Genomic DNA, 15971 nt, shown 5'->3' on the forward strand with positions numbered 1-15971 from the left:
TGTTGTTGAGGTAACTGAAGATGAAGATGGTACATTAGATGTGGCATGAGGGCTTGTGCTCACAATAGTTGTTGTTGACGGAGATGTTTGTGGAGAAAGACTGGTCATGCTTGAAGATGTTTGTACATTTGCACTTGTAAATAATGTGTTTGAGGATGGCTGAACGGTTGATGACAAAGTCGCTTCATGTGTGGTCAACATGGATGTTGACACTGTAGATGGAGTTGTTGGGCCAGATGTTACCGATGTGATTGTTGAAGATCTTTGTCCAGTGGTTGAGGTAACTGTAGATGAAGATGATATATTAGATGTTGCATGAGGGTTTGTGCTCAAAAGTGTTGTTGTTAACGGAGATGTTTGTGGAGAAAGACTGGTCATGCTTGAAGATGTTTGTACATTTGCACTTGTAAATAATGTGTTTGAGGATGGCTGAACGGTTGATGACAAAGTCGCTTCATGTGTGGTCAACGTGGATGTTGACACTGTAGATGGAGTTGTTGGGCCAGATGTTACCGATGTGATTGTTGAAGATCTTTGTCCAGTGGTTGAGGTAACTGTAGATGAAGATGGTATATTAGATGTTTCATGAGGGTTTGTGCTCAAAAGTTTTGTTGTTGAAGTAGAAGTTTGTGATGAAACACTGGTCATGCTTGTAGAATATGGGCTTGAAGATGTATGTACATTTGGGCTTGTAAATAAAGTGTTTGTGGATGGCTGAACGGTTGATGATGAAGTCACTTCATTTGTTGTAAAAGTGGGTGTTGACACTGTAGATGGAGTTGTTGGGCCAGATGTCTCTGATGTGATTGTTGAAGATTTTTGCCCTGTTGTTGCGGTAACTGAAGATGAAGATGGTACATTAGATGTGGCATGAGGGCTTGTGCTCACAATAGTTGTTGTTGACGGAGATGTTTGTGGAGAAAGACTGGTCATGCTTGAAGATGTTTGTACATTTGCACTTGTAAATAAAGTGTTTGTGGATGGCTGAACGGTTGATGATGAAGTCACTTCATTTGTTGTAAAAGTGGATGTTGACACTGTAGATGGAGTTGTTGGGCCAGATGTCACCGATGTGATTGTTGAAGATTTTTGCCCTGTTGTTGAGGTAACTGAAGATGAAGATGGTACATTAGATGTGGCATGAGGGCTTGTGCTCACAATAGTTGTTGTTGACGGAGATGTTTGTGGAGAAAGACTGGTCATGCTTGAAGATGTTTGTACATTTGCACTTGTAAATAATGTGTTTGAGGATGGCTGAACGGTTGATGACAAAGTCGCTTCATGTGTGGTCAACGTGGATGTTGACACTGTAGATGGAGTTGTTTGGCCAGATGTTACCGATGTGATTGTTGAAGATCTTTGTCCAGTGGTTGAGGTAACTGTAGATGAAGATGGTATATTAGATGTTGCATGAGGGTTTGTGCTCAAAAGTGTTGTTTTTGAAGGAGAAGTTTTTGATGAAACACTGGTCATGCTTGTAGAATATGGGCTTGAAGATGTATGTACATTTGGGCTTGTAAATAAAGTGTTTGTGGATGGCTGAACGGTTGATGATGAAGTCACTTCATTTGTTGTAAAAGTGGGTGTTGACACTGTAGATGGAGTTGTTGGGCCAGATGTCTCTGATGTGATTGTTGAAGATTTTTGCCCTGTTGTTGCGGTAACTGAAGATGAAGATGGTATATTAGATGTGGCCTGAGGGCTTGTGCTCACAATAGTTGTTGTTGACGGAGATGTTTGTGGAGAAAGACTGGTCATGCTTGTAGCATATGGTGTTGAAGATGAATGTACATTTGCACTTGAAAATACTGTGTTTGTGGATGGCTGAACGGTTGATGATGAAGTCACTTCATGTGTTGTCAATTTGGATGTTGGCACAGTAGAAGAACTTGTTGGGCCTGATGTCACCAATGTGATTGTTGAAGATTTTTGCCCGGTTGTTGAGGTAACAGAAGCCGATGATGGTCCATTAGAAGTTGCATTAGGGCTTGTGCTAACAATTGTTGTTGAAGGAGAAGTTTGTGCTGAAACACTGGTCATGCTTGAAGATGTTTGTACATTTGCACTTGTAAATAAAGTGTTTGTGGATGGCTGAACGGTTGATGATGAAGTCACTTCATTTGTTGTAAAAGTGGATGTTGACACTGTAGATGGAGTTGTTGGGCCAGATGTCACCGATGTGATTGTTGAAGATTTTTGCCCTGTTGTTGAGGTAACTGAAGATGAAGATGGTACATTAGATGTGGCATGAGGGCTTGTGCTCACAATAGTTGTTGTTGACGGAGATGTTTGTGGAGAAAGACTGGTCATGCTTGAAGATGTTTGTACATTTGCACTTGTCAATAATGTGTTTGAGGATGGCTGAACGGTTGATGACAAAGTCGCTTCATGTGTGGTCAACGTGGATGTTGACACTGTAGATGGAGTTGTTGGGCCAGATGTTACCGATGTGATTGTTGAAGATCTTTGTCCAGTGGTTGAGGTAACTGTAGATGAAGATGATATATTAGATGTTGCATGAGGGTTTGTGCTCAAAAGTGTTGTTGTTAACGGAGATGTTTGTGGAGAAAGACTGGTCATGCTTGAAGATGTTTGTACATTTGCACTTGTAAATAATGTGTTTGAGGATGGCTGAACGGTTGATGACAAAGTCGCTTCATGTGTGGTCAACGTGGATGTTGACACTGTAGATGGAGTTGTTGGGCCAGATGTTACCGATGTGATTGTTGAAGATCTTTGTCCAGTGGTTGAGGTAACTGTAGATGAAGATGGTATATTAGATGTTGCATGAGGGTTTGTGCTCAAAAGTTTTGTTGTTGAAGTAGAAGTTTGTGATGAAACACTGGTCATGCTTGTAGAATATGGGCTTGAAGATGTATGTACATTTGGGCTTGTAAATAAAGTGTTTGTGGATGGCTGAACGGTTGATGATGAAGTCACTTCATTTGTTGTAAAAGTGGATGTTGACACTGTAGATGGAGTTGTTGGGCCAGATGTCACCGATGTGATTGTTGAAGATTTTTGCCCTGTTGTTGAGGTAACTGAAGATGAAGATGGTACATTAGATGTGGCATGAGGGCTTGTGCTCACAATAGTTGTTGTTGACGGAGATGTTTGTGGAGAAAGACTGGTCATGCTTGAAGATGTTTGTACATTTGCACTTGTAAATAATGTGTTTGAGGATGGCTGAACGGTTGATGACAAAGTCGCTTCATGTGTGGTCAACGTGGATGTTGACACTGTAGATGGAGTTGTTGGGCCAGATGTTACCGATGTGATTGTTGAAGATCTTTGTCCAGTTGTTGAGGTAACTGTAGATGAAGATGGTATATTAGATGTTGCATGAGGGTTTGTGCTCAAAAGTTTTGTTGTTGAAGGAGAAGTTTGTGATGAAACACTGGTCATGCTTGTAGAATATGGGCTTGAAGATGTATGTACATTTGGGCTTGTAAATAAAGTGTTTGTGGATGGCTGAACTGTTGATGATGAAGTCACTTCATTTGTTGTAAAAGTGGGTGTTGACACTGTAGATGGAGTTGTTGGGCCAGATGTCTCTGATGTGATTGTTGAAGATTTTTGCCCTGTTGTTGAGGTAACTGAAGATGAAGATGGTATATTAGATGTAGCATGAGGGCTTGTGCTCACAATAGTTGTTGTTGACGGAAATGTTTGTGGAGAAAGACTGGTCATGCTTGTAGCATATGGTGTTGAAGATGAATGTACATTTGCACTTGAAAATACTGTGTTTGTGGATGGCTGAACGGTTGATGATGAAGTCACTTCATGTGTTGTCAATTTGGATGTTGGCACAGGAGAAGAACTTGTTGGGCCTGATGTCACCAATGTGATTGTTGAAGATTTTTGCCCGGTTGTTGAGGTAACAGAAGTCGATGATGGTCCATTAGAAGTTGCATTAGGGCTTGTGCTAACAATTGTTGTTGAAGGAGAAGTTTGTGCTGAAACACTGGTCATGCTTGAAGATGTTTGTACATTTGCACTTGTAAATAAAGTGTTTGTGGATGGCTGAACGGTTGATGAGGAAGTCACTTCATTTGTTGTAAAAGTGGATGTTGACACTGTAGATGGAGTTGTTGGGCCATATGTTACCGATGTGATTGTGGAAGATCTTTGTCCAGTTGTTGAGGTAACTGTAGATGAAGATGGTATATTAGATGTGGCATGAGGGCTTGTGCTCACAATAGTTGTTGTTGAAGGAGAAGTTTGTGATGAAACACTGGTCATGCTTGTAGAATATGGGCTTGAAGATGTATGTACATTTGGGCTTGTAAATAAAGTGTTTGTGGATGGCTGAACGGTTGATGATGAAGTCACTTCATTTGTTGTAAAAGTGGGTGTTGACACTGTAGATGGAGTTGTTGGGCCAGATGTCTCTGATGTGATTGTTGAAGATTTTTGCCCTGTTGTTGAGGTAACTGAAGATGAAGATGGTACATTAGATGTGGCATGAGGGCTTGTGCTCACAATAGTTTTTGTTGACGGAGATGTTTGTGGAGAAAGACTGGTCATGCTTGAAGATGTTTGTACATTTGCACTTGTAAATAATGTGTTTGAGGATGGCTGAACGGTTGATGACAAAGTCGCTTCATGTGTGGTCAACGTGGATGTTGACACTGTAGATGGAGTTGTTGGGCCAGATGTTACCGATGTGATTGTTGAAGATCTTTGTCCAGTTGTTGAGGTAACTGTAGATGAAGATGGTATATTAGATGTGGCATGAGGGCTTGTGCTCACAATAGTTGTTGTTGAAGGAGAAGTTTGTGATGAAACACTGGTCATGCTTGTAAAATATGGGCTTGAAGATGTATGTACATTTGGGCTTGTAAATAAAGTGTTTGTGGATGGCTGAACGGTTGATGATGAAGTCACTTCATCTGTTGTAAAAGTGGGTGTTGACACTGTAGATGGAGTTGTTGGGCCAGATGTTACCGATGTGATTGTTGAAGATCTTTGTCCAGTTGTTGAGGTAACTGTAGATGAAGATGGTATATTAGATGTTGCATGAGGGTTTGTGCTCAAAAGTTTTGTTGTTGAAGGAGAAGTTTGTGATGAAACACTGGTCATGCTTGTAGAATATGGGCTTGAAGATGTATGTACATTTGGGCTTGTAAATAAAGTGTTTGTGGATGGCTGAACGGTTAATGATGAAGTCACTTCATTTGTTGTAAAAGTGGGTGTTGACACTGTAGATGGAGTTGTTGGGCCAGATGTCTCTGATGTGATTGTTGAAGATTTTTGCCCTGTTGTTGCAGTAACTGAAGATGAAGATGGTACATTAGATGTGGCATGAGGGCTTGTGCTCACAATAGTTGTTGTTGACGGAGATGTTTGTGGAGAAAGACTGGTCATGCTTGAAGATGTTTGTACATTTGCACTTGTAAATAAAGTGTTTGTGGATGGCTGAACGGTTGATGATGAAGTCACTTCATTTGTTGTAAAAGTGGGTGTTGACACTGTAGATGGAGTTGTTGGGCCAGATGTCACCGATGTGATTGTTGAAGATTTTTGCCCTGTTGTTGAGGTAACTGAAGATGAAGATGGTACATTAGATGTGGCATGAGGGCTTGTGCTCACAATAGTTGTTGTTGACGGAGATGTTTGTGGAGAAAGACTGGTCATGCTTGAAGATGTTTGTACATTTGCACTTGTAAATAATGTGTTTGAGGATGGCTGAACGGTTGATGACAAAGTCGCTTCATGTGTGGTCAACGTGGATGTTGACACTGTAGATGGAGTTGTTGGGCCAGATGTTACCGATGTGATTGTTGAAGATCTTTGTCCAGTAGTTGAGGTAACTGTAGATGAAGATGGTATATTAGATGTTGCATGAGGGTTTGTGCTCAAAAGTGTTGTTGTTGAAGGAGAAGTTTTTGATGAAACACTGGTCATGCTTGTAGAATATGGGCTTGAAGATGTATGTACATTTGGGCTTGTAAATAAAGTGTTTGTGGATGGCTGAACGGTTGATGATGAAGTCACTTCATTTGTTGTAAAAGTGGGTGTTGACACTGTAGATGGAGTTGTTGGGCCAGATGTCTCTGATGTGATTGTTGAAGATTTTTGCCCTGTTGTTGCGGTAACTGAAGATGAAGATGGTATATTAGATGTGGCCTGAGGGCTTGTGCTCACAATAGTTGTTGTTGACGGAGATGTTTGTGGAGAAAGACTGGTCATGCTTGTAGCATATGGTGTTGAAGATGAATGTACATTTGCACTTGAAAATACTGTGTTTGTGGATGGCTGAACGGTTGATGATGAAGTCACTTCATGTGTTGTCAATTTGGATGTTGGCACAGTAGAAGAACTTGTTGGGCCTGATGTCACCAATGTGATTGTTGAAGATTTTTGCCCGGTTGTTGAGGTAACAGAAGCCGATGATGGTCCATTAGAAGTTGCATTAGGGCTTGTGCTAACAATTGTTGTTGAAGGAGAAGTTTGTGCTGAAACACTGGTCATGCTTGAAGATGTTTGTACATTTGCACTTGTAAATAAAGTGTTTGTGGATGGCTGAACGGTTGATGATGAAGTCACTTCATTTGTTGTAAAAGTGGGTGTTGACACTGTAGATGGAGTTGTTGGGCCAGATGTCACCGATGTGATTGTTGAAGATTTTTGCCCTGTTGTTGAGGTAACTGAAGATGAAGATGGTACATTAGATGTGGCATGAGGGCTTGTGCTCACAATAGTTGTTGTTGACGGAGATGTTTGTGGAGAAAGACTGGTCATGCTTGAAGATGTTTGTACATTTGCACTTGTAAATAATGTGTTTGAGGATGGCTGAACGGTTGATGACAAAGTCGCTTCATGTGTGGTCAACGTGGATGTTGACACTGTAGATGGAGTTGTTGGGCCAGATGTTACCGATGTGATTGTTGAAGATCTTTGTCCAGTGGTTGAGGTAACTGTAGATGAAGATGGTATATTAGATGTTGCATGAGGGTTTGTGCTCAAAAGTGTTGTTGTTGAAGTAGAAGTTTGTGATGAAACACTGGTCATGCTTGTAGTATATGGGCTTGAAGATGTATGTACATTTGGGCTTGTAAATAAAGTGTTTGTGGATGGCTGAACGGTTGATGATGAAGTCACTTCATTTGTTGTAAAAGTGGATGTTGACACTGTAGATGGAGTTGTTGGGCCAGATGTCTCTGATGTGATTGTTGAAGATTTTTGCCCTGTTGTTGAGGTAACTGTAGATGAAGATGGTATATTAGATGTGGCCTGAGGGCTTGTGCTCACAATAGTTGTTGTTGACGGAGATGTTTGTGGAGAAAGACTGGTCATGCTTGTAGCATATGGTGTTGAAGATGAATGTACATTTGCACTTGAAAATACTGTGTTTGTGGATGGCTGAACGGTCGATGATGAAGTCACTTCATGTGTTGTCAATTTGGATGTTGGCACAGTAGAAGAACTTGTTGGGCCTGATGTCACCAATGTGATTGTTGAAGATTTTTGCCCGGTTGTTGAGGTAACAGAAGCCGATGATGGTCCATTAGAAGTTGCATTAGGGCTTGTGCTAACAATTGTTGTTGAAGGAGAAGTTTGTGCTGAAACACTGGTCATGCTTGAAGATGTTTGTACATTTGCACTTGTAAATAAAGTGTTTGTGGATGGCTGAACGGTTGATGATGAAGTCACTTCATTTGTTGTAAAAGTGGATGTTGACACTGTAGATGGAGTTGTTGGGCCAGATGTCTCTGATGTGATTGTTGAAGATTTTTGCCCTGTTGTTGAGGTAACTGTAGATGAAGATGATATATTAGATGTTGCATGAGGGTTTGTGCTCAAAAGTGTTGTTGTTAACGGAGATGTTTGTGGAGAAAGACTGGTCATGCTTGAAGATGTTTGTACATTTGCACTTGTAAATAATGTGTTTGAGGATGGCTGAACGGTTGATGACAAAGTCGCTTCATGTGTGGTCAACGTGGATGTTGACACTGTAGATGGAGTTGTTGGGCCAGATGTTACCGATGTGATTGTTGAAGATCTTTGTCCAGTGGTTGAGAAAACTGTAGATGAAGATGGTATATTAGATGTTGCATGAGGGTTTGTGCTCAAAAGTTTTGTTGTTGAAGTAGAAGTTTGTGATGAAACACTGGTCATGCTTGTAGAATATGGGCTTGAAGATGTATGTACATTTGGGCTTGTAAATAAAGTGTTTGTGGATGGCTGAACGGTTGATGATGAAGTCACTTCATTTGTTGTAAAAGTGGGTGTTGACACTGTAGATGGAGTTGTTGGGCCAGATGTCTCTGATGTGATTGTTGATAATTTTTGCCCTGTTGTTGAGGTAACTGAAGATGAAGATGGTATATTAGATGTGGCCTGAGGGCTTGTGCTCACAATAGTTGTTGTTGACGGAGATGTTTGTGGAGAAAGACTGGTCATGCTTGTAGCATATGGTGTTGAAGATGAATGTACATTTGCACTTGAAAATACTGTGTTTGTGGATGGCTGAACGGTTGATGATGAAGTCACTTCATGTGTTGTCAATTTGGATGTTGGCACAGTAGAAGAACTTGTTGGGCCTGATGTCACCAATGTGATTGTTGAAGATTTTTGCCCGGTTGTTGAGGTAACAGAAGCCGATGATGGTCCATTAGAAGTTGCATTAGGGCTTGTGCTAACAATTGTTGTTGAAGGAGAAGTTTGTGCTGAAACACTGGTCATGCTTGAAGATGTTTGTACATTTGCACTTGTAAATAAAGTGTTTGTGGATGGCTGAACGGTTGATGATGAAGTCACTTCATTTGTTGTAAAAGTGGATGTTGACACTGTAGATGGAGTTGTTGGGCCAGATGTCACCGATGTGATTGTTGAAGATTTTTGCCCTGTTGTTGAGGTAACTGAAGATGAAGATGGTACATTAGATGTGGCATGAGGGCTTGTGCTCACAATAGTTGTTGTTGACGGAGATGTTTGTGGAGAAAGACTGGTCATGCTTGAAGATGTTTGTACATTTGCACTTGTCAATAATGTGTTTGAGGATGGCTGAACGGTTGATGACAAAGTCGCTTCATGTGTGGTCAACGTGGATGTTGACACTGTAGATGGAGTTGTTGGGCCAGATGTTACCGATGTGATTGTTGAAGATCTTTGTCCAGTGGTTGAGGTAACTGTAGATGAAGATGATATATTAGATGTTGCATGAGGGTTTGTGCTCAAAAGTGTTGTTGTTAACGGAGATGTTTGTGGAGAAAGACTGGTCATGCTTGAAGATGTTTGTACATTTGCACTTGTAAATAATGTGTTTGAGGATGGCTGAACGGTTGATGACAAAGTCGCTTCATGTGTGGTCAACGTGGATGTTGACACTGTAGATGGAGTTGTTGGGCCAGATGTTACCGATGTGATTGTTGAAGATCTTTGTCCAGTGGTTGAGGTAACTGTAGATGAAGATGGTATATTAGATGTTGCATGAGGGTTTGTGCTCAAAAGTTTTGTTGTTGAAGTAGAAGTTTGTGATGAAACACTGGTCATGCTTGTAGAATATGGGCTTGAAGATGTATGTACATTTGGGCTTGTAAATAAAGTGTTTGTGGATGGCTGAACGGTTGATGATGAAGTCACTTCATTTGTTGTAAAAGTGGATGTTGACACTGTAGATGGAGTTGTTGGGCCAGATGTCACCGATGTGATTGTTGAAGATTTTTGCCCTGTTGTTGAGGTAACTGAAGATGAAGATGGTACATTAGATGTGGCATGAGGGCTTGTGCTCACAATAGTTGTTGTTGACGGAGATGTTTGTGGAGAAAGACTGGTCATGCTTGAAGATGTTTGTACATTTGCACTTGTAAATAATGTGTTTGAGGATGGCTGAACGGTTGATGACAAAGTCGCTTCATGTGTGGTCAACATGGATGTTGACACTGTAGATGGAGTTGTTGGGCCAGATGTTACCGATGTGATTGTTGAAGATCTTTGTCCAGTGGTTGAGGTAACTGTAGATGAAGATGATATATTAGATGTTGCATGAGGGTTTGTGCTCAAAAGTGTTGTTGTTAACGGAGATGTTTGTGGAGAAAGACTGGTCATGCTTGAAGATGTTTGTACATTTGCACTTGTAAATAATGTGTTTGAGGATGGCTGAACGGTTGATGACAAAGTCGCTTCATGTGTGGTCAACGTGGATGTTGACACTGTAGATGGAGTTGTTGGGCCAGATGTTACCGATGTGATTGTTGAAGATCTTTGTCCAGTGGTTGAGGTAATTTTAGATGAAGATGGTATATTAGATGTTTCATGAGGGTTTGTGCTCAAAAGTTTTGTTGTTGAAGTAGAAGTTTGTGATGAAACACTGGTCATGCTTGTAGAATATGGGCTTGAAGATGTATGTACATTTGGGCTTGTAAATAAAGTGTTTGTGGATGGCTGAACGGTTGATGATGAAGTCACTTCATTTGTTGTAAAAGTGGATGTTGACACTGTAGATGGAGTTGTTGGGCCAGATGTCACCGATGTGATTGTTGAAGATTTTTGCCCTGTTGTTGAGGTAACTGAAGATGAAGATGGTACATTAGATGTGGCATGAGGGCTTGTGCTCACAATAGTTGTTGTTGACGGAGATGTTTGTGGAGAAAGACTGGTCATGCTTGAAGATGTTTGTACATTTGCACTTGTAAATAATGTGTTTGAGGATGGCTGAACGGTTGATGACAAAGTCGCTTCATGTGTGGTCAACGTGGATGTTGACACTGTAGATGGAGTTGTTGGGCCAGATGTTACCGATGTGATTGTTGAAGATCTTTGTCCAGTGGTTGAGGTAACTGTAGATGAAGATGGTATATTAGATGTTGCATGAGGGTTTGTGCTCAAAAGTGTTGTTGTTGAAGTAGAAGTTTGTGATGAAACACTGGTCATGCTTGTAGTATATGGGCTTGAAGATGTATGTACATTTGGGCTTGTAAATAAAGTGTTTGTGGATGGCTGAACGGTTGATGATGAAGTCACTTCATTTGTTGTAAAAGTGGATGTTGACACTGTAGATGGAGTTGTTGGGCCAGATGTCTCTGATGTGATTGTTGAAGATTTTTGCCCTGTTGTTGAGGTAACTGTAGATGAAGATGGTATATTAGATGTGGCCTGAGGGCTTGTGCTCACAATAGTTGTTGTTGACGGAGATGTTTGTGGAGAAAGACTGGTCATGCTTGTAGCATATGGTGTTGAAGATGAATGTACATTTGCACTTGAAAATACTGTGTTTGTGGATGGCTGAACGGTCGATGATGAAGTCACTTCATGTGTTGTCAATTTGGATGTTGGCACAGTAGAAGAACTTGTTGGGCCTGATGTCACCAATGTGATTGTTGAAGATTTTTGCCCGGTTGTTGAGGTAACAGAAGCCGATGATGGTCCATTAGAAGTTGCATTAGGGCTTGTGCTAACAATTGTTGTTGAAGGAGAAGTTTGTGCTGAAACACTGGTCATGCTTGAAGATGTTTGTACATTTGCACTTGTAAATAAAGTGTTTGTGGATGGCTGAACGGTTGATGATGAAGTCACTTCATTTGTTGTAAAAGTGGATGTTGACACTGTAGATGGAGTTGTTGGGCCAGATGTCTCTGATGTGATTGTTGAAGATTTTTGCCCTGTTGTTGAGGTAACTGTAGATGAAGATGATATATTAGATGTTGCATGAGGGTTTGTGCTCAAAAGTGTTGTTGTTAACGGAGATGTTTGTGGAGAAAGACTGGTCATGCTTGAAGATGTTTGTACATTTGCACTTGTAAATAATGTGTTTGAGGATGGCTGAACGGTTGATGACAAAGTCGCTTCATGTGTGGTCAACGTGGATGTTGACACTGTAGATGGAGTTGTTGGGCCAGATGTTACCGATGTGATTGTTGAAGATCTTTGTCCAGTGGTTGAGAAAACTGTAGATGAAGATGGTATATTAGATGTTGCATGAGGGTTTGTGCTCAAAAGTTTTGTTGTTGAAGTAGAAGTTTGTGATGAAACACTGGTCATGCTTGTAGAATATGGGCTTGAAGATGTATGTACATTTGGGCTTGTAAATAAAGTGTTTGTGGATGGCTGAACGGTTGATGATGAAGTCACTTCATTTGTTGTAAAAGTGGGTGTTGACACTGTAGATGGAGTTGTTGGGCCAGATGTCTCTGATGTGATTGTTGATAATTTTTGCCCTGTTGTTGAGGTAACTGAAGATGAAGATGGTATATTAGATGTGGCCTGAGGGCTTGTGCTCACAATAGTTGTTGTTGACGGAGATGTTTGTGGAGAAAGACTGGTCATGCTTGTAGCATATGGTGTTGAAGATGAATGTACATTTGCACTTGAAAATACTGTGTTTGTGGATGGCTGAACGGTTGATGATGAAGTCACTTCATGTGTTGTCAATTTGGATGTTGGCACAGTAGAAGAACTTGTTGGGCCTGATGTCACCAATGTGATTGTTGAAGATTTTTGCCCGGTTGTTGAGGTAACAGAAGCCGATGATGGTCCATTAGAAGTTGCATTAGGGCTTGTGCTAACAATTGTTGTTGAAGGAGAAGTTTGTGCTGAAACACTGGTCATGCTTGAAGATGTTTGTACATTTGCACTTGTAAATAAAGTGTTTGTGGATGGCTGAACGGTTGATGATGAAGTCACTTCATTTGTTGTAAAAGTGGATGTTGACACTGTAGATGGAGTTGTTGGGCCAGATGTCACCGATGTGATTGTTGAAGATTTTTGCCCTGTTGTTGAGGTAACTGAAGATGAAGATGGTACATTAGATGTGGCATGAGGGCTTGTGCTCACAATAGTTGTTGTTGACGGAGATGTTTGTGGAGAAAGACTGGTCATGCTTGAAGATGTTTGTACATTTGCACTTGTCAATAATGTGTTTGAGGATGGCTGAACGGTTGATGACAAAGTCGCTTCATGTGTGGTCAACGTGGATGTTGACACTGTAGATGGAGTTGTTGGGCCAGATGTTACCGATGTGATTGTTGAAGATCTTTGTCCAGTGGTTGAGGTAACTGTAGATGAAGATGATATATTAGATGTTGCATGAGGGTTTGTGCTCAAAAGTGTTGTTGTTAACGGAGATGTTTGTGGAGAAAGACTGGTCATGCTTGAAGATGTTTGTACATTTGCACTTGTAAATAATGTGTTTGAGGATGGCTGAACGGTTGATGACAAAGTCGCTTCATGTGTGGTCAACGTGGATGTTGACACTGTAGATGGAGTTGTTGGGCCAGATGTTACCGATGTGATTGTTGAAGATCTTTGTCCAGTGGTTGAGGTAACTGTAGATGAAGATGGTATATTAGATGTTGCATGAGGGTTTGTGCTCAAAAGTTTTGTTGTTGAAGTAGAAGTTTGTGATGAAACACTGGTCATGCTTGTAGAATATGGGCTTGAAGATGTATGTACATTTGGGCTTGTAAATAAAGTGTTTGTGGATGGCTGAACGGTTGATGATGAAGTCACTTCATTTGTTGTAAAAGTGGATGTTGACACTGTAGATGGAGTTGTTGGGCCAGATGTCACCGATGTGATTGTTGAAGATTTTTGCCCTGTTGTTGAGGTAACTGAAGATGAAGATGGTACATTAGATGTGGCATGAGGGCTTGTGCTCACAATAGTTGTTGTTGACGGAGATGTTTGTGGAGAAAGACTGGTCATGCTTGAAGATGTTTGTACATTTGCACTTGTAAATAATGTGTTTGAGGATGGCTGAACGGTTGATGACAAAGTCGCTTCATGTGTGGTCAACATGGATGTTGACACTGTAGATGGAGTTGTTGGGCCAGATGTTACCGATGTGATTGTTGAAGATCTTTGTCCAGTGGTTGAGGTAACTGTAGATGAAGATGATATATTAGATGTTGCATGAGGGTTTGTGCTCAAAAGTGTTGTTGTTAACGGAGATGTTTGTGGAGAAAGACTGGTCATGCTTGAAGATGTTTGTACATTTGCACTTGTAAATAATGTGTTTGAGGATGGCTGAACGGTTGATGACAAAGTCGCTTCATGTGTGGTCAACGTGGATGTTGACACTGTAGATGGAGTTGTTGGGCCAGATGTTACCGATGTGATTGTTGAAGATCTTTGTCCAGTGGTTGAGGTAATTTTAGATGAAGATGGTATATTAGATGTTTCATGAGGGTTTGTGCTCAAAAGTTTTGTTGTTGAAGTAGAAGTTTGTGATGAAACACTGGTCATGCTTGTAGAATATGGGCTTGAAGATGTATGTACATTTGGGCTTGTAAATAAAGTGTTTGTGGATGGCTGAACGGTTGATGATGAAGTCACTTCATTTGTTGTAAAAGTGGATGTTGACACTGTAGATGGAGTTGTTGGGCCAGATGTCACCGATGTGATTGTTGAAGATTTTTGCCCTGTTGTTGAGGTAACTGAAGATGAAGATGGTACATTAGATGTGGCATGAGGGCTTGTGCTCACAATAGTTGTTGTTGACGGAGATGTTTGTGGAGAAAGACTGGTCATGCTTGAAGATGTTTGTACATTTGCACTTGTAAATAATGTGTTTGAGGATGGCTGAACGGTTGATGACAAAGTCGCTTCATGTGTGGTCAACGTGGATGTTGACACTGTAGATGGAGTTGTTGGGCCAGATGTTACCGATGTGATTGTTGAAGATCTTTGTCCAGTGGTTGAGGTAACTGTAGATGAAGATGGTATATTAGATGTTGCATGAGGGTTTGTGCTCAAAAGTGTTGTTGTTGAAGGAGAAGTTTTTGATGAAACACTGGTCATGCTTGTAGAATATGGGCTTGAAGATGTATGTACATTTGGGCTTGTAAATAAAGTGTTTGTGGATGGCTGAACGGTTGATGATGAAGTCACTTCATTTGTTGTAAAAGTGGGTGTTGACACTGTAGATGGAGTTGTTGGGCCAGATGTCTCTGATGTGATTGTTGAAGATTTTTGCCCTGTTGTTGCGGTAACTGAAGATGAAGATGGTATATTAGATGTGGCCTGAGGGCTTGTGCTCACAATAGTTGTTGTTGACGGAGATGTTTGTGGAGAAAGACTGGTCATGCTTGTAGCATATGGTGTTGAAGATGAATGTACATTTGCACTTGAAAATACTGTGTTTGTGGATGGCTGAACGGTTGATGATGAAGTCACTTCATGTGTTGTCAATTTGGATGTTGGCACAGTAGAAGAACTTGTTGGGCCTGATGTCACCAATGTGATTGTTGAAGATTTTTGCCCGGTTGTTGAGGTAACAGAAGCCGATGATGGTCCATTAGAAGTTGCATTAGGGCTTGTGCTAACAATTGTTGTTGAAGGAGAAGTTTGTGCTGAAACACTGGTCATGCTTGAAGATGTTTGTACATTTGCACTTGTAAATAAAGTGTTTGTGGATGGCTGAACGGTTGATGATGAAGTCACTTCATTTGTTGTAAAAGTGGATGTTGACACTGTAGATGGAGTTGTTGGGCCAGATGTCACCGATGTGATTGTTGAAGATTTTTGCCCTGTTGTTGAGGTAACTGAAGATGAAGATGGTACATTAGATGTGGCATGAGGGCTTGTGCTCACAATAGTTGTTGTTGACGGAGATGTTTGTGGAGAAAGACTGGTCATGCTTGAAGATGTTTGTACATTTGCACTTGTAAATAAAGTGTTTGTGGATGGCTGAACGGTTGATGATGAAGTCACTTCATTTGTTGTAAAAGTGGATGTTGACACTGTAGATGGAGTTGTTGGGCCAGATGTCACCGATGTGATTGTTGAAGATTTTTGCCCTGTTGTTGAGGTAACTGAAGATGAAGATGGTACATTAGATGTGGCATGAGGGCTTGTGCTCACAATAGTTGTTGTTGACGGAGATGTTTGTGGAGAAAGACTGGTCATGCTTGAAGATGTTTGTACATTTGCACTTGTAAATAATGTGTTTGAGGATGGCTGAACGGTTGATGACAAAGTCGCTTCATGTGTGGTCAACGTGGATGTTGACACTGTAGATGGAGTTGTTG

At 40.9% G+C, this 15971-nt stretch overlaps 1 protein-coding gene across 1 annotated transcript in view; it reads right to left on the reverse strand.

The window, feature by feature from the left end:
* The window catches only part of LOC140365778 (uncharacterized), an 84869-nt gene that overhangs the window by 2285 nt on the left and 66613 nt on the right, over positions 1 to 15971 (reverse strand). Inside the window, exons 9-10 of the mRNA XM_072452333.1 lie at positions 10462 to 10552; positions 556 to 666 (exon numbers count right to left, since the gene is read on the reverse strand). Coding sequence (XP_072308434.1) covers positions 556 to 666; positions 10462 to 10552 — 202 coding nt within the window. The remainder of the gene's footprint in view (positions 1 to 555; positions 667 to 10461; positions 10553 to 15971) is intronic.

This window comes from Eucyclogobius newberryi, unplaced genomic scaffold, assembly GCF_026437365.1.
Source record: "Eucyclogobius newberryi isolate DKJ021-1_F unplaced genomic scaffold, fEucNew1.0.hap1 SCAF_19, whole genome shotgun sequence".
NCBI classification, from domain to species: domain Eukaryota; kingdom Metazoa; phylum Chordata; class Actinopteri; order Gobiiformes; family Gobiidae; genus Eucyclogobius; species Eucyclogobius newberryi.